Source organism: Nilaparvata lugens, chromosome X (assembly GCF_014356525.2).
Source record: "Nilaparvata lugens isolate BPH chromosome X, ASM1435652v1, whole genome shotgun sequence".
NCBI lineage: Eukaryota > Metazoa > Arthropoda > Insecta > Hemiptera > Delphacidae > Nilaparvata > Nilaparvata lugens.
Window position 1 is genome coordinate 44,247,923 of NC_052518.1, and position 22,696 is coordinate 44,270,618.

General features: G+C 34.4%; 1 protein-coding gene across 1 annotated transcript in view; it reads right to left on the reverse strand.

The window, feature by feature from the left end:
• Positions 1 to 4,021: 4,021 nt before the first annotated feature.
• Positions 4,022 to 22,696, reverse strand: part of LOC120354592 (uncharacterized protein PF11_0213-like) — a 25,251-nt gene continuing 6,576 nt past the window's right edge. Inside the window, exons 4-7 of the mRNA XM_039441944.1 lie at positions 13,649 to 13,801; positions 10,521 to 11,708; positions 10,125 to 10,449; positions 4,022 to 4,193 (exon numbers count right to left, since the gene is read on the reverse strand). Of these exons, the coding sequence (XP_039297878.1) occupies positions 4,022 to 4,193; positions 10,125 to 10,449; positions 10,521 to 11,160 (1,137 nt within the window). The 5' untranslated portion in view covers positions 11,161 to 11,708; positions 13,649 to 13,801. The remainder of the gene's footprint in view (positions 4,194 to 10,124; positions 10,450 to 10,520; positions 11,709 to 13,648; positions 13,802 to 22,696) is intronic.

Here is a 22,696-nt window from a genome sequence, read left to right on the forward strand (position 1 = left end):
CCGAGCTTGGAAACCGGCCCAGTGATTAACTCACTCTGTATTGTAGCGAAACGTCTCATATAATAGCATGACACTTGTTAGGTCAACCTCTATCCATAACCCAAATATCAACCAAATCTGGGAGATTAGCATTTTTCATGAAATCCATGAATAAAATTTCTGAAAATTCACTTCCCATAAATAATAGTGCTCAAGTATCAATTAATAATATAATGAATCTCAGTTGAATCTTGAAAAAAATCTAGTCTTAAAGTATGGTTAAAAGTATAAAATAAGAAACTAGGGTAGATCATTCAAGTTACTTGTAAGGAAATTCTGAATTTATTGCAAAAATAAATATTTCACAATAAAATACAATACATAAATCGTACAGCACATCGTTTAATTGATAGAACTAAAATAATTACTGTAGAGAAGAAAAATGTTACAAATATAAAACAATTAATTATTGCAAACAAATTATATTTTTTACAGCCAACAGGAGAACACCACTTATGTTGACTGTAAGCTGTAAGAATGCTTACATTACCTACCTGCTTACTTCAGCTAGCATGTATTTCTCAATACAAAAATACGTTTCGAATAAGAAAAATTAAATTTTTCAAGACTGAAACCATTTTTATAAAAAATAAGACCAATATGAAATTTAAAATGTACATTATTTTTTATAATTTGTCAATAATTATCTTCCATAAACTTCAAAGTCTACAAACTCCCAAGATTTCAAATTATATTTTTGTTCCTCCTATAGCATTTTGTATTTTAGTACAAATGGAAGTGTAGAATTGATCACAATTTTTTACCAGTATGTTTTTACTTTCCTTGCCCTATTACCATAGGTAAGGAAAGTATTGCTTTCCAAAAAAATTTAAGGTACCCTAATTTCATGTTTTCTATACGTTTCAAGATCCCCTGAGTCCAAAAACATGATTTTTGGGTGTTGGTCTGTGTGTGTATGTGTGTGTGTGTGTGTGTGTGTGTGTGTGTGTGTGTGTGTGTGTGTGTATGTCTGTGAACACGATAACTCCATTCCTAATTAACCGATTGAGTTGAAATTTTAAACTTAAGGTCCTTATACCATGAGGATCCGACAATAAGAAATTCAATAAAATTCAATTCAAGATGGCGGATAATTACTAAAAAACCATGTTTTCACGATTTTCTCAAAAACGGCTCTAACGATTTTCTTTAAATTTATACCATGGATAGCTATTTATAAGCCCTATCAACTGACATGAGTCTCACTTCTGGGAAAATTGAAGGAGCTGCGTAATATTCTTCAGAAAAATAGCGGATAATTACTAAAAAACCATGTTTTTCACGGTTTTCTCGAAAACGGCTTCAACGATTTTCTTCAAATTTATACCATGGATAGCTATTTATAAGCCCTATCAACTGACATGAGTCTCATTTCAGGGAAAATTTCAGGAGCTCCGTAATATTCTCGAGAAAAATAGCGGATAATTACTAAAAAACCATGTTTTTCACGGTTTTCTCGAAAACGGCTCTAACGATTTTCTTCAAATTTATACCATGGATAGCTATTTATAAGCCTATCAACTGACATGAGTCTCATTTCTGGGAAAATTGCAGGAGCTGCGTAATATTCTCGAGAAAAATGGCGGATAATTACTAAAAAACCATGTTTTTCACGGTTTTCTGGAAAACGGCTTTAACGATTTTCTTCAAATTTATACCATGGATAGCTATTTATAAGCCCTATCAACTGACTTGAGTCTCATTTCTAGGAAAATTGCAGGAGCTGCGTAATATTCTTGAGAAAAATAGCGAATAATTACTAAAAAACCATGTTTTCACGATTTTCTCAAAAATTACTCGACTGATTTATTTCAAATTCATACTCTGTATAGTTATTTATCAGCTCCATCAACTGGCATGAGTCTCCTTTCTGGGAAACTAATGGGGGGTTCACCCCATCCTTGAGAAATGGACTTTGTAACCTCCTTCTTGTGCATGAGGTAGGTAGGTAGAGCAGTCTATAAAAATAACACATAGTCGAGATATTTCATCTGTAGAACAGCTGTTTTGACGACTTTTAAAAAATCATCGGATTTCACAATTTACACAAAGGAAAAAGTACTCTGAAAACAATTTTATACACACATATACAGTAGTCTGATCGTAGTTTCAAATAATTATGTTGCCGCCAATCGTCATTATGTTATCTCTCTAAATTATTGTCGTTTAAGAATGAGGCTCCCAGTTCAATGAGCAAGGAAAGTTGTGTGAGTGTACCACACCAGATTTTTAATAAGTATTTTTATAAGAACAAAAGTATGGATTTTAAACAAAAGAGTAATTTTGTTTATTATTTATACTAACACTTCAAATTAAAACTTCTCAACTAATAATTCATTATTCCTTTGAAAATTCGTCCTCAAAAAATATGGACACTTGGAAGATTAATGGAGGCCGTGGAGTAATACTAAGTAGTATAGTATGCTTTAAGGCTGTGCAAAGCCATTTTGGGAACATTTTACTGGTGGCACTTCTATTTTTTTCATTTGTATGGTAACAAGTTATCAAAATGAAATAAATTTCTGAAAAACTTTTTTTGTCCACCGATGTATATCTCAAATCTATCTAAACTCAACAATGGAAAGATATATTGGAAATCCACAAAATAAACAACAATTTTCAATCAAGCAGTTGAATTTATTAAGAAATAAGATGTTTTATAAGATATATTGCTTGATAAATTCACATTAGTCCATTACTCTATACTGTATACAATGATTTATATTAGCGATTATGGTTCTGTAGATTCGTTGCCACAGACTAATAGGATACAAACATTGATTGATTCATTCAAATTTTCTAAAAATTAAATCAGTTATTGTAAAAGCCTGTTAATAAATTAATTATTCAACTAACAAAAACACAGAGATTCTCGATTATTCTTATAGTTATATTATATTACAGACATAACTTTCAAACATATTAATAAGCTAAGGCACATTCTGTTTTACCAAACCTTTCCCACATTGACTTTATTACTGTGTGGTCATACATCTAATAACATAATGACGTGATTATTGAGAAATCTTACTTATGCAGATACTAAATATATACAAAATTGTTTTTATAAAAGGTTCAGCTGCTAAGAAAGTAAGTTGTAAAAGGATCAAGATTAAAAACATTAGAATACATTATACATAATTACAGTACCTACATTACCAATATTATACAATATAATATATTACGTTGAAAATATTACATAAAACTAAGCATCTTATTAGCTAGGGTACATTAGCTTTTTACTTAACCTTCCAAAGCATGTTTCCTTACAGTAAGTTTCTACATATGGTGAATAATTGAATATTTAAGAAGTGAACAATTTTTAATTAAACATGGTTAAGCATTTAATAGACTCAATTATATCAAGAATAACAATATTAGAGTAAATTATTAGGTATTACTACAGTTACCTATATTATTAGATATTATTCAACTAATCAAATTATCTATCTATCTATCTACTACTTATCCAACTGAGCATCTTATAAGCTAGGGTAGATGAGCTTTCCACTAGAAATTTACAAGTGTGATTTTTAACGTATGGTACTAGATCTAAGAGAGCATGATTATATGAATAATAATGTGATATATTAAATAACAGGTTATTTGAAGATTATTCAGTATCGTTCAGACTAGAAAGAGATAGGCGTGTTTTTGTGGTCTCCGTAAACAAGTTTAATTGTGTTTTTTTTTTATAAAATTTGTAGTTTGAATGAAGGAAAAGCCCGTGAAGAGGATGGCGTCTCAAAACTCTTAAATACGTTGCCTTTGCTGTAATTCCTATTCTTGTTGATAATAAATTATATTAAACTGCAGTATCTCAAGTGGAAATTTTCTACTAAATTGAAACTGGCCAAGGTTATCCCAAAGTGAAACTAAGGCTATGTACACATGGTAGCGTCGCACCGCGCGGTTTGAGACGCGCGTCCGACCGCGCGGTGCGATATACAATGGAGATAATGGCAGCGTCCACATGCACCACTCACTCAAATGTGGACGCGCCGCGCACTGCGCCGCCCAGACTTTCAACCTGAACCGCGCGGCGACAGCGCAGTTCCCAGTACACTACAGTCAGTTGGACTGTACACATGAGAGCAGTCGGACGCCAGTTTTGATCTAGTTCACTTGTTTTGTGTAGTGATTTTACAGCAACTCTGTTCAGTGTGCAGCCATGGAAATGAACAATTTTGACACAGAATTGTTTATAGAAGAAGTAAAAAGTCGACATGTCATATGGGATATGGCGAGTCCTGATTACAAGAACAGAACAAGAACTTGATGCCTAGTCGTCTTTTACGATCTCCAACAACTCGTCAAAACATGAAATCGACATTCGCAAATAGTTAAAAAATTTGGGTTCGTATTTCCTCAAGTTAGGGTAAAGTGTCACAAAATCACCATGCGTTAATCTATCGGTCAAAATAGGGTGAACCCAAAAGTTTCTTTGCCCTCGTTTTCTCGCTTTATATCTACGATGCACAAGCCACATACATGTTACCTCTTCAACTTCCATTGCTAAACTGGAGGTGGACGCCGCGTATAAAACGCTCGCATGTGTACAACTGCAGAATTTTGGACGCGCGTCGCACCGCGCGGTGCGACGCTACCATGTGTACATAGCTTTAATCATGATTGAATAACTACATACCCATTTTATTGATATCAGTATTTTCTAAGCTTTTGGAGAAAATCGTTGTTATGTATTTGTTTTGTTGGCTAACCTGAAACACAGTCAGGTACTCTATGCTCTCTGCTCGATACGTCTATGCTCGGTTCCTTGTCACTTGCTGTTGAAATGTCTAGAAGTAACCAGCTAAATAAAGAAATAATGTGCAGCAGCAAGAAGAGTTTTATTTTACTTTCCTAAAATACTACAATATCGTGGAGAAAAAGTCCTACATTTTTTAAATAGTAACAATATCCCAATAAGAGAAATAAAAAAGCAAACATTTTCAAGAAACAAGTTTTTGGATGGCTTTTGACATTGACACCTTCAAAAATTGAGTTTGCTTGATATTATTGGTTGATTCAAGATTTCTTGAATTCAATCTGTGAGTTCTATGCTTATATTATAACGCATGCAATAATGATAGAAATAGAGCAGATTATAACACTGATGTAATAACATTGGTAGATAAAATAATAAGGTAGTCCTTGTGCAATTTTTCTTTCAAATTTATAGTTAATGACAAAGTCCAAGATAAGTTTATAATTTCACATGTACAATTTTAGTCCAAAATAAACATAGCAACTATAAACAATTTTGCATTTAAATGGCTTAAGTTGATAAATCGATTCCACTCAATTACCACTTGTAACGATAAAATATTTATTTATTTATTTATTCACATTGTGTACAAATACTTAACATGAGGAAAGGCACAACAGGCTCATGCCCAAAACTGTCCCATTTCCAATTTATATTATACAGTACTGTCCAAATCAAAATGTTGGTTATGTCACTTTGACTTTTCAAAATACAATTTACACTCTCCAATACTCAGATAAACGAGCAAATTTTGAATCAAATAGATAATATTAAAGTCTGAAATTAAAAAATCTAGAACAGTTACTTAATAATTATTTAAAATTCTAAATTTTGGATGAAACTAGAAATTTTTGAGCTAAAAACTTCACACTTTACAGAAAACTACAGCTGTTGTTGAGTTATTTTAGAAAATTTGGAACCATGGAAGAAACAAACTTCAAAACACATTGATTATTGACTATCACGGAATAGTTTACATTTTCATGGATTTTTAAAAATTCAAGCGAAACTTTGTGAATGTGTGTGTGAGAATGAAGCATCCCAAAAACCTTTTTTTTAAATGCACCCACTTGCATACGAATTAGTTTTAATTCAGAAAGTGGTACTATTGTTTTGATTTTAATTAATTCAGTATTCTTATTAATAAGTGAAATTGTATTACGGTATATATATTTTTTTGTTCTGGATTTATTGTATCTAATTTGATTTATTATTGTTTTGGCAAAATAAAACTGATTTGATCTGATTTTTTGAAGGATAATTAAATGTTATGGAGTTGCTATTGGAAAACTATAGGAAATTAATCCAACTTTTGCATTTTACAGGGTGGTTCTAGAGAATCAAACATTTCAATAGCCTCGTCCACACCTTCAATTTCCGGATGCTGCTTATAATAATCAATTATTATCTGTTTCTTGTTTGGCTCCATATCTTCTCTATAAAGAGGCAAGGAATATTTATTCAACATCTTATAAATAAACGGATGTAGGATCTCTGTATTCTCATCAACATAATATAGCACTCGATGCAGCAATAAATTCTCAACTATATCAGCAAACTCTAACCTGTCACATTCTTCAACTAGTTCCAAAATGGTAACCAGACTGAAAACCTGCATTATTTGTGGCAATTCTTTTTCTATAAAAGAAATGAATCTCGAAGTCATGTCACTGATAAACAAGCAGATTTCGTTCAGCAGACTCAAATCATGTCTCTTATATTTCATATACATATTATCGTATACATGGTACTGGGAGTTTGGAACCATCCGCAACATCTGCATTAGGTGGGGATAATGAATCATACGGCTACAAAAAGAATCTTCGGGAGGAAGCGAGAATTCAAATTTATCGCTGCAAGTATTAAATGACACCAGCTGACTGAACATGAACCTCATTTCAATTTCAGGTGGCGTATTGTCTCGTGGTAGGATGTAGTAAGGCGTTGATGCGACATTTTCTGCCAAGCTTAGAGCATTTCCACCCAGAGAGAGCCAACACAGTCTTGTTCTGTCAACAACTTGCTTGATCTCTTCTAACTCTTCACATCCGATGTTATTCCCTTCCAGGTTAATAGAATTGATTTGGGTTCGTGGAAGGATTTCAGTTAAAGAGGACAGGCTTTCACCTATAAGGTTATTGCTTATATCCAGTGAAGTGACTGGTGAGTTGTTTAAAGCATCACCCAAAGCCCTCATCTCATACTCAAACTGCAAGGGGTACATGCACTTGCTCAAATCAATACACCTTATACGACTGCCAGCAAGAGCTGATTTGAGGTCTAGTAAGTGATTAGTTTTGAAGTTTTGAAGATGCAGGGAGATAACTGATCGCTTTGGAACGCAGACCAACGGAAAATTATGGAACCCTGTCAATCGATATTCATTATCATCCCTTGGTGGAGACTCCCACCTGATATTTTCCAGATCGCAATGTCCATTCCATTGACCAACTTCACTTTTTGCAAAGATTGGGGCAAAGTCCTTGCTCAGATTAGTTCTAGCCAATTCAATTTCATTGATTCTTATACCATTGAATGCGTTGTCTAAAACTTTAATAGAAGAATGAAAATTGTCGAAAATTATTCTCATTGGTCCATCATGTGAATAGGCTTTGTTGATCAGATTGGCCACATCGGCGTTCAATGGAGGTTCATTAATCTCAATGCAGCATTCAGGATATCCAAACATATTTATACGATGAGAAAATCCATCATCTTCGAAATCAGTTACAACAGTCATCGCATTTTTACAGCGTCTAGAGCTTTCACACAGTTGCAATGCTTGTTTGCGATTGATTCTAGCCCCACGTACATCTAATTCAAGTATCTCAGTATTATTGAGATTCTCGGATAGATAAACAATATCATCGCATTGTAAGGATTTACCAGAAATATTTAATTTGGATACTTTTGAGCCCTTGAGCCCCTCGATCAAATACTTGAGACCTTCCAGAGAAATGTCATTATTTGCTAGATTCAATTTAGAGATCTGAGTCTGATTTAGCACTTTACTCAAGTATTGAATACCTTCACTTTTTAAACTACAATTACTGACATCAAGAGAAGACAACTCTGTACCCAAGAAACTCTGGGAAAGTATTTGCATGTCTTCACAATCAATATTATTATAACTGAGATTGAGAATACGAATTTTTGATTGTTTTAACACATGAACAAGCTGATAAATACTGATTGAGCATAAATTTTTTTTACTCAGATCAATAGACGTGTCATTGATATTGAAATTTCTAAACACATTATTCGGATTACCCTCTACAAAAGTATTATTACTCAAATTGATACTGGTTAGACGAGTTAGATTTAAAATTGAACCTAGATAAAATAAGTTACAACAGATACGATTTCCACTCAAATCGAGTGATGTAACCTTGGATCTCAGCAACATTCGTAGAAGATTTTTCAAGTTATTACATCTAATCGAATTGTTGCTGAGATTCAAGCTTGAAATCATTGTATACCGTATACAAGGCAAAAATAGTTCGAGGGTTTCATAGTTTGGAAAAGTATTGCTTAAATCGATCGTAGTGATCCTGCAATATTGCAAAGCAGTAGAAAAACGGGCAATACTCCTACTATCCAACTTATTACAATTGAGATCTAATACATTTAAATTTGTATCTACGAGACATGACGCGAGTAAATACAAGCTTTGACTTGTCAAATTATTCTTGCTTATATCGAGTGAAGTAATTTCAGACTGTTTCAAGCAAGAGACTAGATACTCCATACCATCATAACGGAACTTATTACTAGCTAGGTTCAAGATTCTAACATTTGAATCTACTAAACATGATGCCAAAACATTCAAGCATTCACAATCAATACCAGTCTCAGCAAGGCCAAGAGATGTGATTTGAGTATCCTGTAAAACCGTAGATAATAGAATAATACTATCAAGTCCCAATTCATTACCGCTCAGATTTAAAACATTTATGTGTGAATCTATTAAAAACGGTGTGAAATTTTCCAAGCAATTTATATGATTAGAACTGAGATCAAGGGTACTGACAACATGACTCTTTTTTGAAATAATGTTAGCTATAAATGCAGCACCCTCATTCCCGATAAAGTTATCGCTAAAAATCAATTCACTTGCAAAAGTTTTTACCAAATAGGGTCTTAAAAATTGAATGCTTTTGAATGTCAAGTCAGTACAGGTTAGGTCGATTGAATAGAGATAAATACTGAGAAAGATTGGAGCTATATAACTGAGATTATCATCGTTCAAGGTATTATAACTGAGATTGATATTCCATATCTTTGAATTCATAAACCAATAATTCAAAATTTCCAAGGTTTCAGTATTCATACAGCTAACGCTGAGGTCAAGATGAATAAGTTCAATGTCTTTAAGGTTCTTTGCCAAAATTGAAAAGCCCTCAGAGCGAAATTTATTATCACTGAGATTTATCGATTTTATGTTTTTCTCCAACAAAACAGGTGCTAATGCTTCAATTCCCTTATCGCCTATAGCATTTTTACTGAGGTTGATTTTGTTAATTTTACTACTTCTCAAAAGAGAAGCCAGATACTCCATATGACTATTATTCAATTTATTGTCACTCAAATCCAAATCATTCAATTTCGTATTCAACAAGCCTGATTCAAGAATCGTGAAGCTCGTTTGAAGAGGGTTGCAATCTAAGGAAGCTGGATCCTTCTTGAAAACACGGGAACATTTAAGCTTAGGCCCTATATTATTACCTTTCAATGAAAGGGAAGTAATATTTGAGTTTTTCACACGTTTAGCAATATTGATAAGCGAATTCGAATCAAGTTTATTTACACTCAGATCGAGAGACGTAACCTCAGAGTGACCAAGTACTTGGGTAAAGTATTTCAAGCCATCAGTGAAAAAGCTGACAGAATCAGGTTCTGCTGAACTTTCCACCGATATAGAACGTTTTTTATGGGATTCTATAGATTTAATCATGTAGTTTCTAATATTATCATACATGTGAACGGAGCCTCTGATATCACTAAATGAGCATGACTGATCTGTATCAACACAAAACAACTCATCAGCTATCACCTCACTCTCTTCATAAGAAATCTCTATGTTCTCATGATCATATGGTTTACTTGTTTCAGGTTGTGGATTGGAAGGTGCAGGAGAAGTACTCACAGGCGGACACTTATCATCATTATCATGATGCGATTCTGTATGTATTTCCACAACTTCTTGTTCAGTTGCAATCAATTCAACCTCATTGCTATCAGAGTCTACTAAATTTATTATATCTCTATCAGCACGAAAAAGCTCATAGGCGATGACCTCACAGTCGGGATAACTAACCTCCAAGTCCAATGGTTCACCGAATCCGAGTTGTGCACTGTTATCAGTTTGTTCACTGATTCCACGATGCGAACTTGTTCTAGATTGAGAACTGGTTCCAGGTTGTGGACTAGCTCCACGATGTTGTCTTGTTCTAAATTGTGAACTGGTTCCAGGTTGTGGACTACTTTCACGATGTTGTCTTGTTCTAAATTGTGAACTGGTTCCAGGTTGTGGAATAGTTTCACGATGTGCACTTGTTCTAAATTGTGAACTGGTTCCAGGTTGTGGACTAGTTCCACGTTGTGTACTTGTTCCGAATTGCGAACTGGTTCCAGGTTGTCGACTAGTTCCACGTTGTGCACTTATTATAAATTGTGAACTGGTTCCAGGTTGTGGACTAGTTCCACGATGTACACTTGTTCCAAATTGTGAACTGGTTCCAGGTGTGGACTAGTTCCACGTTGTGCACTTGTTCCGAATTGTGAACTGGTTCCAGGTTGTGGACTAGTTCCACGATGTTCACTTGTTCTAAATTGTGAACTGGTTCCAGGTTGTGGACTAGTTCCACGATGTTCACTTGTTCTAAATTGTGAACTGGTTCCAGGTTGTGGACTAGTTCCACGATGTTCACTTGTTCCAAATTGTGAACTGGTTCCAGGTTGTGGACTAGTTCCACGATGTTCACTTGTTCTAAATTGTGAACTGGTTCCAGGTTGTGGACTAGTTCCACGATGTTCACTTGTTCCAAATTGTGAACTGGTTCCAGGTTGTGGACTAGTTCCACGATGTTCACTTGTTCCAGAATGTGAACTGGTTCCAGGTTGTGGACTAGTTCCACGATGTTCACTTGTTCTAAATTGTGAACTGGTTCCAGGTTGTGGACTAGTTCCACGATGTTCACTTGTTCCAAATTGAGAACTGGTTCCAGGTTGTGGACTAGTTCCACGATGTTCACTTGTTCTAAATTGTGAACTGGTTCCAGGTTGTGGACTAGTTCCACGATGTTCACTTGTTCCAAATTGTGAACTGGTTCCAGGCTGTGGACTAGTTTCATATTGAGTACTTTTTCTATGATGTTCTCTGGTTTTGGGTTGTGCGGTGGTTTCAGGATGTGGATCAATTCCACGTTGTGAACGTTTTCTTATATGTTTTCCCGTTTTAAGTCGTTTACTGGATCTAGGATGTGGACGAGTTCCACATTTTGTACTGGATGGTTCAGGAAATCTACTCTCCAAAGGTACCTCAGACAAATACACTTCATTATAATCATGATCCCAGTCAGAGTCAGTTACAGACTCATCCACGTCATAGTTATAAGAATCTAATACATTCCCTAAGAAATAAGTTTCTCTTATGATTTTCGCTATTTGTTTTGTGCCGGGTAATTTTCGAGGCTCATTACTAATTACCAAACAATTGAAGAAAGTACGTTTTTGTAAGAAGTTGTCACCTTCGGCTGTTGACCCGCTGATTCGGAATGGGTTATTGAGTAAAGTTCGTACCATGGTGTCATGTTCCACGCCACTTCTGAACGGGTTATTCTCCCCATTTTCGTCGTAGTAAGCCATTTCATCCAGTGACGTTCTTCTTCACTGTCTCAATCTGCAAGAAAAAAGTAGTCACAGCATTACTTACAAAAAGATGTTCTACTTAGAAGAGTGTGAAACTTTCTTGAATACTCTCTCCGTTCAATACTCAATATTGATGTAAGATAAAAGGAGAATACAATATTTTGATTATTTTTTCAACTTTGGTCTGACTGACATGAAACTCAATACGGTACATAAAAAATGTTCAAGATAACTGCACGAGGCCAATAGGTCACAGAACTACTACTTTCCTTTCAGGTAATTCTAAATACAAGTTTCGTATTATGTAATGAAGTAATCCACTGCTGATGCAATAGGCTTCCTTATAACAGCAGTTGTTACAACATTATTCAGATTAACCATACATTTATAATCCACAAAAGAATAAGCTAAAGGCCTATATTAGAATATTAAAAAGTTTTTTGCAAAACTAATGACAGTCACTGTAGACGTTATAATGATTAAATCACATTCAGTTTGAACCGAAATTCATGTTAGAAACCTTGTAGATGCAGGTTTTGTGTGTGATGAAGAGAAACTCTGAATCGAGTAGGAAATTGTGGCTTAATAGCGGCTTTGTTTTAGAACTGCTTGAGAAATGTTTGTTTCAAACATCAAACATCGCAGTTTTCAAACATGAAACGTGAAAAGCTAGTGATGCTATTTTGCATTGCACAGGCAACCTCGTTTTATATTATCTAGTTCATACAGATACAGAGTGGATGGAAAGTCCGAGAACGGCTTAATATCTCATACACAAAGGTAATTTGATGGTGGGTGTGATTGGGGATCCTTCTCAAATTGAAAATACTACTTCACTATGACTTCAAAAATCTGGTCCGCCATCTTGGATCCGCCATATTGAATGCAACTTTATTTTATGGGAAGGTTGTCATGCAATACATGATTTCGATACGAAATTTCAAGAAAAAATGAATGGTGAAGACCGCACATCGATATCTCAACCCGTTCAGAATATATTCACATTATTAATCAAAACAATGTATTTCATTTCTGATAAGCATGATATTGATTAATAATTTGAATATCTTCTGAACGGTTTGAGATATCGATGTGCGGTTTCCACCATTCATTTTTTCTTGAAATTTCATATCGAAATCATGTATTTCATGACCACCTTCCTATTTAAAAAATAAGTTGCATTCAATATGGCGGATCCAAGATGGCGGACCAGATTTTTGAAGTCAAAGTAAAGTAGTATTTTCAATTTAAAGTAGGATCCCCAATCTCACCCACCGTCAATAACCTTTGTGTATGAGATATTAAGCCGTTCTCGGACTTTTCACCCATTCTGTATATTCAATATATCAAATCAAATCAAATCAAACTGTTTATTCCTCAAAAACAAAAACACAATACATGTTATAGCAGCAATAAAACTCAAAATATACACAGAATTATAACATGACTATGAGCCTAGTAGCCTATGTTGATATTATAATGTATATAAAATAAAATTTCTGAAAATACATGACCATGATTAACAAAACTGTGACTGTTAAATTTATATAGAAGAGCATAATAATTAAAATAATTATAAGTGACAACTGAAGCTTTGAAATGTGCTTATCGTAATTTGTTTGTATTATTTGATCAGCCAAATAACAGGAGAAATAAAAATGTAAACACCGATGATAATATTCTCTGTGAAGGAATATGAATTTATAATTTGTATACAGATCCTTGAGATCTGATAACATTTTGCTTTTCCTTTCGTGATTGCTACTCCTACTGGTATGTCAAGTAATATTTTTGCCAGTAGTTTTTCCACCATGTGCTGTATCAAGTGTTATGAAGGTTAAGTGTGCTGGTTAAGCAATAAATATTTAATTTACTTTGTATAATATTTTAAGGAGTTGTATTTGCATTGCATATTGTTATAGTATTTTTTCTTCGTGAAAATAAATATGGATTGAATTGAGATGCACTCACTGATTTCAACGGTGATCCAAATTCTTTCGGCACAAGTTATTGACTACAGCTGGTTCTAGATTGGCAGAATCCACACCACACTGATGAAGTTGTGGCACTTATGTATCAAAAGAAGCCACTTACTCCAGCCACATCCTTGGTCTCTGCAGTAGCCTGCAAGAAAACAGTTACAGAAAACGTTGGGCTAATGATAACATTAGAAAGAATAGATGTTAATATTACATATTTATGAAGGATTATTCGTCTCACTGCTCTACTCTCATGATTTTCGATGAGTAGATTGTAATAATTAACGGAAATTGAGATTCTGATGAGATTAAGTATATTTATTGATTTACAGAGCATTGATTCTGGAGAATTGGATTATTATATATAATTTTTTGGGCTTTTTCAAGCTCACACTCATCTTCACGCATCTTACTAAAAAATGTTTTCCTCCACCTACTGTTTAAAGTACTTACTTTACTCCCTGAAACATAATACCAAAGAGTCACTTTTTTGCTCTCGGTAGTAAAAAACAGAAGAACACCCTAGGGAGGAAAAGTGACTCCATTTAAATAACATGGGAAGCATCTCTATTTTAAAAACTCACATTGTAATAGGTAAGAAGGTCTAAGCTCAGATGAGGAAGCATATAGAGTAGTCAGTCATTGAGCCAACTAAATTCAATACCTCAACCAGATTTTATCAACATATGAAATATATGTTTGTATGCTAAAATTATTACAAACTTTATATCACTATACTAAAAAAATGTACAAATATTTTTTATATTCCATGCTATTCAGAATACCAGCCAACGAATATTCCTTATTAACTAATTAAATTTGAAACGGGAACTTCATCATAGCTGTAGTTGTGGCGGCCATTGTTGTTACAACTTTTGCCGACAGATAGCGCTGTCGGCGGAGAACTGTGATTACAAGCCAGCTGTTTCTGTTTACTTTTTAGATTATGTTGTAACACATTGTTTGGTACGTTTTTAAAAATTATTTTATTTGCAGTTTTTATAAAAATGTAGGTGGAGGAAAAATGTTGTGTATATCACGAGTGGAGAATGCTTTTTCTCCCCCAGGAAAATTGTTGCCTCAAACTTTTCCCCCAGGGAGAAAAAACAGCACTTTTCACTCTAGATATACAAATAACTATTATATTACATTTATATAAAAATATAAGTGAAAGTGAATAAAAACTCTGATAAATAGTGCACCTGCACAGCTATAGCCGATTACATAAATTGTACATGACATGTACAAATTGAAATAATAAATGTATAGGAGATAAGAGTAGACACATAGATAAGAGTTCAATAAGATGAGCTAATCACATATGCAAAAGCTTTCAATCGAAGACGATATTTTAATTTATTTTTTTAATATTGCTACAATACTGATTGTCTCTTAATGATTTGCAGATATGATTCCTATATAATATTTATGACAAACCATGACACAGAATAAAATCATACAGAGAGGAAACTTCCTTTCTAACCAATGTAATACACAGTGCACCAAGATTTTTTTATGTCTGTATTCCTAATACAAAAAATTCAGATCTATGCATACGCAGTGAATACTTTGGGAACTGCGCATGGGTAGTACAAACATTTAGGTTGCGCATGCATAGTAGATGGATTTAGATTTAGGCATGTGCAGTAGATTATTTCAGATTTGCGCATGCGCGAGTACATGTGACTGCCCGGGATCATCAATAACAATGTAACTATGCATCAACTTAATATGTTTATTTTCGTTCAAGAAATTATTTTTAGATTTTGTTTATTATGTAAAAGTAATTCACTACTGTTGGACAAAGTTTCTTTTCTCAACAGTAGTTGTTACTAAATTACATAATAAAAACATAAGCTCACAATCAATGTTGATAGAAAGGCTAAACAAGTTAACAAACCTGGAAAAATAAATCCGATGTGAATCCAAGTTATTTTCCAGTAAATATGTCGATAGAATTATGAGATCAGCTCTTACAATGGGTAAAACCTTGAAAACCTTGCAACTATGGGAGATCTCATCAGAGAGTGATTGAGATGACGTGAGGACCTGAGGACGACCTAGCAGCAACTGACAGAGCAGCAACTGAGAAGGGCGCAGGTATTGTTTACTGTAGCATGGTGCCACGTGCCACAGGATTAATAACCATGGTAACGCACTGTTGCTGGGGAAATTCATCTCGAAGAGATCAATAAATCACAGACATCCAATTGGGGATGGAGATGGAAGGGGATGGATGTGTGCAGGTATAATGTTTGATGAAGCGCGCATGCGTTTTCAAAAGTTTGCCTAGTAACGGACCAACTGACGTCAGAGCGGTTTCTGTAGAAACAGTCGCTTGGCAACGAATCATCCAGCAACCAATCAATACTTCATTTTCATGTAGATAGATGGATGCGTATGTAGAGTACCTCTCGATGGGGAAATTCTTATTGCCAACTTGTCCATTTCTATTGCAATTTTTTCATAAAGCCTCTGTCCAATTATTGTTAAACGACGATCTGGCAACGTTATGGAGCTACAAAAGGATAGCGCTATCTGCTTTGTCGAATGATAGACAAGGATAGCAACACCAATGTTAAATCAAACACTGTCATTATAATGTGGACCTCATTATAACAGCACTATTCAGAGCTGGAGGAGATCACACATATAATTCATTATCGAAATGGACAACAAAATTCAACCCAATAATATGATACAAATTAATTACTGGAGTTTCGATGCTCAAAATGAGGAATAATCATTCAACCTGGAAGAAAAGCAAAATTTATTGGAATGACGTGGAGTTAGGAAAGGATAGAGCTATCTGCTTTGTCTAATGACAGACAAGGATAGCAAGGCTGTGCAAAGGCTAAAAAATAAACTTTCTACTGGTAATATTTTTCAAAGTTTTTCGATTTGTATATCATCAAGCTATCAAAATATAAAAGTTTTCTCAGGAAAACATTTTTTCCGATCATTACTTTTTGAGATATGAGCGCCTAAATTTCAAATGTTTGGGACAGAACAATTCAAATTCAGTAAGAGATAAATCCATGGGATTCAGAGGATAAATTCTTTGTGGTATTGATGATTGAATGAAACAAAAATTTTTTTTAAAATATTAATTTTAGAGAAAGTTATTCAATTTACTGAAAATGACCATAAAATAACTAAGAAAAAGTTATTTTTGGTAAAGTGAATAACTTTATCAAAAATTGATATTTTCAGGAAATTTTTGTTTTATTCAATCATCAATACCATGAAGAATTTATCCACTAAATCTCATGGATTTATCTCTTACCGAATTTTAAATGTTCAGTCCCAAAAATTTGAACTTTAGGCGCTCATATCTCAAAAAGTAATGATAGGAAAAAAAAGGTTTCTTGAGAAAACTTTTTCATTTTGATAGCTTGATGATATACAAATCGAAAAACTATGAAAAATATCATCAGTAGAAAGTTTATTTGTAGCCTTTGCACAGCCTTAATCAGGTGCTGACTATATAATGTGATTCTCACTATGGACAGAAGCAGACGCGTTTCCATGACAACGCTCGCAACAGGCGCGTGCGCCCAACAGGTCACTTGTTGCGTTGCTAGGGAACTCATCCCCAAGTAATCGATTAAATGATACAGCGTTGCTAACAACCCGTTTCCTTGGTGACCTAAGGGGTCTCCTGTTGCGTTGTTAACCAATCACTAAATAATTTCAACAGACATGCGCATAACCAAACTTGATGGAGGGTCGGTCACCCAGTGGGGTAGGGTGACTTCAGCGCTCCAGTGGGAGTTTTGTCAATTACAATGACAAAATTCCTGATTCAAAATTCTAAAATTATTAATCAATCTTTCTAAATAATAATAGCATATTGTCATTTAAAAGCAAAAACCTAACCCCTAACTTTTCCCCAACCTAACCCTCAACTGACTTCTCCCTAACCTTAAAAAGTGTAATCTTAACCTTATTAAATATGATACAGTGTTTTGTCAACTATGGTACAGTTACAAAATTTTAAAATGATTGTCAATATTACTAGAATAATACCAAGATAATTGATCCATAAGAATATTGACAAACTAAACAATAACCTTCAAAACTTTCCCTAGCCTTATTAACAGCCAAACCTCCCTTTAGCCCTTGGCTCATTGCAAGCTGGAGGCCACTACTTGAATCACAGCTCATTAAACCATGAGGATAAGTACTATCGAAAAACAAATATAATGTATCATCACAGTACTACTAAGGAAGATGTATAACAGACAAATTTGAAGGAACTTACAGGAAAATTGCAGGAATTGTGACTTCAGTTAGGAGGTGCTCTCTGAAAGTGGACCGTTTCCAAGCAGCAGCAAGCAACGAGTGAGCTGGTGAGATGAGAAATTGAGAAAACGCCCTACCTGTTGCGTAACCATAGAAACGCACAGTCGCTAGGGAAACTCATCTCGGAAGATCAATAAATCACCACACCGTCACGTACTGGCAATAAATTTATGAGCGCATGTGCAAAATCACTTATTGATTAATAGGACCGTTGCTGAGGCTTTTAGTTGCGTCACTCTTTGAGTCTTTGGTACGGCAGTTGACAAAAGCAAAGAAACCAATCTTCTCAAACATCCGCGGTCACAATCAGAGCACACCTAGCATCATTAAAATATTCGCAGACAGCCACGGGAGAGGAATAGGAGATAGAATATCAAATAAATCTAATTCTCATGTCTCAAGTATCTTGAAGCCGGGAGCTAACTTCAGTGCGGTAACTTCCGAATGTCTAAAGGAAAGTAAACAACTATCTTCAAATGACATGATAGTTCTAATGGCAGGAACAAACGATATAGATAAGAATCCACAGAATAACCTATTGAACTCTATAAAAAATCTACTTCCAAAGCTAACTCATACTCGAGTTCTACTCTCTAATGTTCCACATAGACACGATCTCCATCCTACATCTCTTATAAATAAGATAGTAACAGAGACCAATAAGAAAATCGAATTAATAGCCAGACAGTTTAAAAATGTGGAAATGTTGGAAATGCAAAAATTGGGAAGAAGATTTCATACCCACCATGGACTGCATCTAAACTCAATAGGGAAACACGTGATCGCCGAGAAAATCATCAATCAATTTCTGAGAATTCAACAGCCGCTCCACCCCAGCAATGTCCCATCTACACAAGAGCACTCTTTAAACTAAAATCGCTTGACAATGAACATAATTCGGCCGAGGTTAACAATGAACCAAAGTTGATTAACTGTTCGAAATCTCCAATGAAGACAACTTTAATGTTGATTGATATTGATTTTGATTCGGGCACCAAAAGAATAGATCAATTTCTTTTATATGTTGAAGCATTCAAATTAAATCTATTTGACATGATTCTTTGACTTGGCATTCACAGATTTAGTTGGGTGAAGTTATTTGAAAAATGAATCTGGATTATCAATTCTATAGTTTTTATACCATTCTAGTTCATTGTGTTCGTTGAAGGGTTGAAGTGAGTGAGTTCAAGTGAATTCTAGTACAAGTATTTTGTGGTTATAATGGGCTCTTCTTTATTTTGTATCGATGTTTTGCTCCAGTGGAGAAAATTGAAAAGTTGGTTTTACATTATAAGCTTTAAAGTATAATATGAATTTGCTATTCCATTATAAGTTTAATCGATGTTGTGTTTTCATTGTATCGCTTTGTATCATTGTTACATGCACTGTTTACAATTCATCACTATTCTCTCAAGAATTAGTTTGTTATTAATTTCATGATCTGAAATTCAAATTTAAATGCTATTTAGATGAAGTTCACATTCCATTGGTTTTTTACAATAATTGTTACATTGAAGAGTCAAGCAATATAATCCATTTGGAAGTGAAAGGAAATCACAGTGCAATTTGAACAGTGGATAGTCACTTTGGAATTCAGTTGCTCAATTCATTTTTCGGCTTGATACTATAAATTTTAATTTGAGTTGATCAGAAATTTGTATTATATAATGTTTATATTTCAGTTTGACTAATCTCTTATCACAGTCTCGCTTTCATTTATAAACATGATAATCCTAAATAAGTTGATTACCTCAAGAATGTAGCTTATCTTACGTCGAACTATGTACAATACAAACAATTTTCATTAAATTACTATTATGATGATCATTGGAATTTCTGCCTGTAATTGAGAAAAAGTCATTTTGAGTCTTGAAATTCGTACCTAGAAAAAGTTGCATTATTACTAGAAATTTTGTTATTTGTAATATTTATTATAGGTACTGTACATTCCTTTTTGTGATTATAGACATTAACTACTTTATTCTAAATCACGATAAAAAAAAGGGAAGGGTTATCCCCATCTCACAATTTCCCTATAGTTCAAAAGTTAAATTTACATAGTATCAATTTGAAAGCTCTGATAATAATGATTGTGAACGGATCTGCAATTCAAGCTTGGTATTGACTATTCGTGTTCAGTGAGAATAGAAAGCTTCAGAATAATTTGTTCTCACTATTTGTGATAATGTTGGTAATATTTGGTAACAACTGTTAATAATTAAATTATTTAAACCGAATGAGCAACAAATCAATCTACTTTCAGCTTGAAAATTTTCAACTTATCAGGAGTACAGTGTTATCATAATCATAGGTAGGCCTACCCTTTTATTTTCTTTGTTCACATGATCTGACGATATTCATTCCATTATCAAGTGTTTAAATTATAAAGAGTAATCAAACAAGAAAAAACACAAAAAACGATGAAAAGAAATTGCTGTAATCAACTTGGTTGAATCTCAAAAACTGTAATATTTAGAATTTAGAGTATTGAAAAGTGAAAATCCAGATTCAGCAAATGTCAAAACAATAGACAACATTGATTGTTTCGAACGCCATAGTGTAAATAAGATGCAACTTAGAAAGCAAAACTATTTCACTGTTTACTTTGGTGAAGAGAGTCAGCCGCGCCGTACCGCGTTGTTTGTTTGCCCTTCCTTAGCATCAAATCGAGTCGTAATTACATAACAATACACATCAATGGATTTGCAATGAAAGTGGCTTCATTAATTATTTGGCTCATTTTTCTTTAAAATTACTTGCTTCGAAGTTAATCGGAGAAAACAAAAAATCAAATTGAAAAACCCCTAAATTTTTATATTATATCATTTATCAAGGAAACTGTTTGTTTTATCGAGAAAATGAATACGACTAATATTGTAGTCTATAATGTAACTAATCGAATGAAATATGATAGATTTTATTTCGATCAATGGTTACAGAGATAAATGATTTTCTGTTTACTGTTTACTATGGCGAAGAGAGTCAGCCGCGCCATACCGCATCAGCTGTTTCCACTTCCACAGCGTCAAATCGAATCGCAAATACATAACAATATACATCAATGGGTTTTGATACTATAGGCAGATGATTTCTCAAATAGACCAACATACTTCTTGAGTGGTTTCCTGACATTAAAATAATGAAAAATCCAGTAAACATGGGCCCTAAATCGATCGGAAGTATAGTGAAGTGGAGTAATGTGTTAAAAAAGTGAAGTGGTATCACAATCATAATCCTGGCCGGCAGACGTTCATTTAAACTTCAGACCTCATTCAAGTCCCAAATTATACGAACTTCAAGTCCAATCATCGAGGTCGATAGAAAATTTTGGGGTGGGGGGAGTTACAGGTGTGTTAGTAGTAGTAAGCTTTTACTCAGCATTAGCTATTCAATAAAACCAATTAGTGATCTGCGCACCGAGCTTAGTCCGTTTTCGCTCTACTAATCTGAACGTCGGGGTGATGTCCAACGATTCGCTGAATAAAACTTCTTTTTAAAAACTTATCTTCTTTACTTAGACAACCTTAACTTCAGTAATCAGAACTATTTCTAAAAATCTGGTGTGGCGCACTCACACAACTTTTCTTGCCGTTATGGAAATTGATTACCTGACGCTAGTGTTCAAGCGCATCTCAAGTCTACTATTCAAAGATCTTAGCAGCTGGTGACAGGACAATAACGCTGGAGACACACGAGGTCTGCTATCTCTTCATAGTGAATGATTTAATAGAATCAACAGTTGCCAACAGTTTGCAATTGAATAATCACATTTTCTCGAATATCGAGCTTTTTTTCAATTTCAGGTGAAAATGTTACTGAACATTAATTGTAGAGATTTTCATGCTCAATCTTTTCCGCTTGAATTTTTTTGTTTAAATTGTATCTGAAGCCTGATAATTGGGAATCTAGAATTAAACTTTGCATGCATGGGGCGGAGATCCTGAAATTTTTACAGATATGGGACTTGTGGCAGTTTATAGAGCTAATAAATGACTATTTTAGGTATAAATTTGATCAAAATCGTTGGAGCCGTTTTCAAGACAATCGCGAAAAACCCTGTTTTTGACATTTTCGCCATTTTAGCCGCCATCTTGAATTGCATTTGATCGGGAATTGTTCGTGTCGGATCCATTATATTGTTAAGGACTTAAGTTCCAAATTCAAGTCATTCCGTTAATTGTGAGATGAGATATCGTGTACACAGACACACATACACTCATACACACACACACACACCACACACACACACACACACACACACCACACACACACACACACACCATACCCCAATACCACTTTTTTTGGACTCAGGGGACCTTGAAACGATAGAAAGTTAGAAATTGGGGTACCTTAATTTTTTTCGGAAAGCACTACTTTCCTTACCTATAGTAAAGGATAAGAACTCTTCAATCTGACCTTAACCTGCCACCAAAGGTGTGTGATCAGATTGTCTTCTGCCCCAGGATATGTTTTGACAGATATACAACTGTTCCGAAATCTTCTATTGACCTCAAAAAATCTATCTGATTTCTTCACAATTCTTCCTGGTCTATCCATTGGTGATTTCCATGTGTACAGTCTTCTTGGGTGAAGTTTGAACCATGTATTCATCACAACCAACTGATTCGATTCAGCAGAAGTTTCTAATTCATCTCCACGAGTGTTTCGGTTACCCAGTCCAAAGGCCCCACAGAACTCGATGTTCCTGCCCTCTCCCAGTTTAGCATTGAAGTCC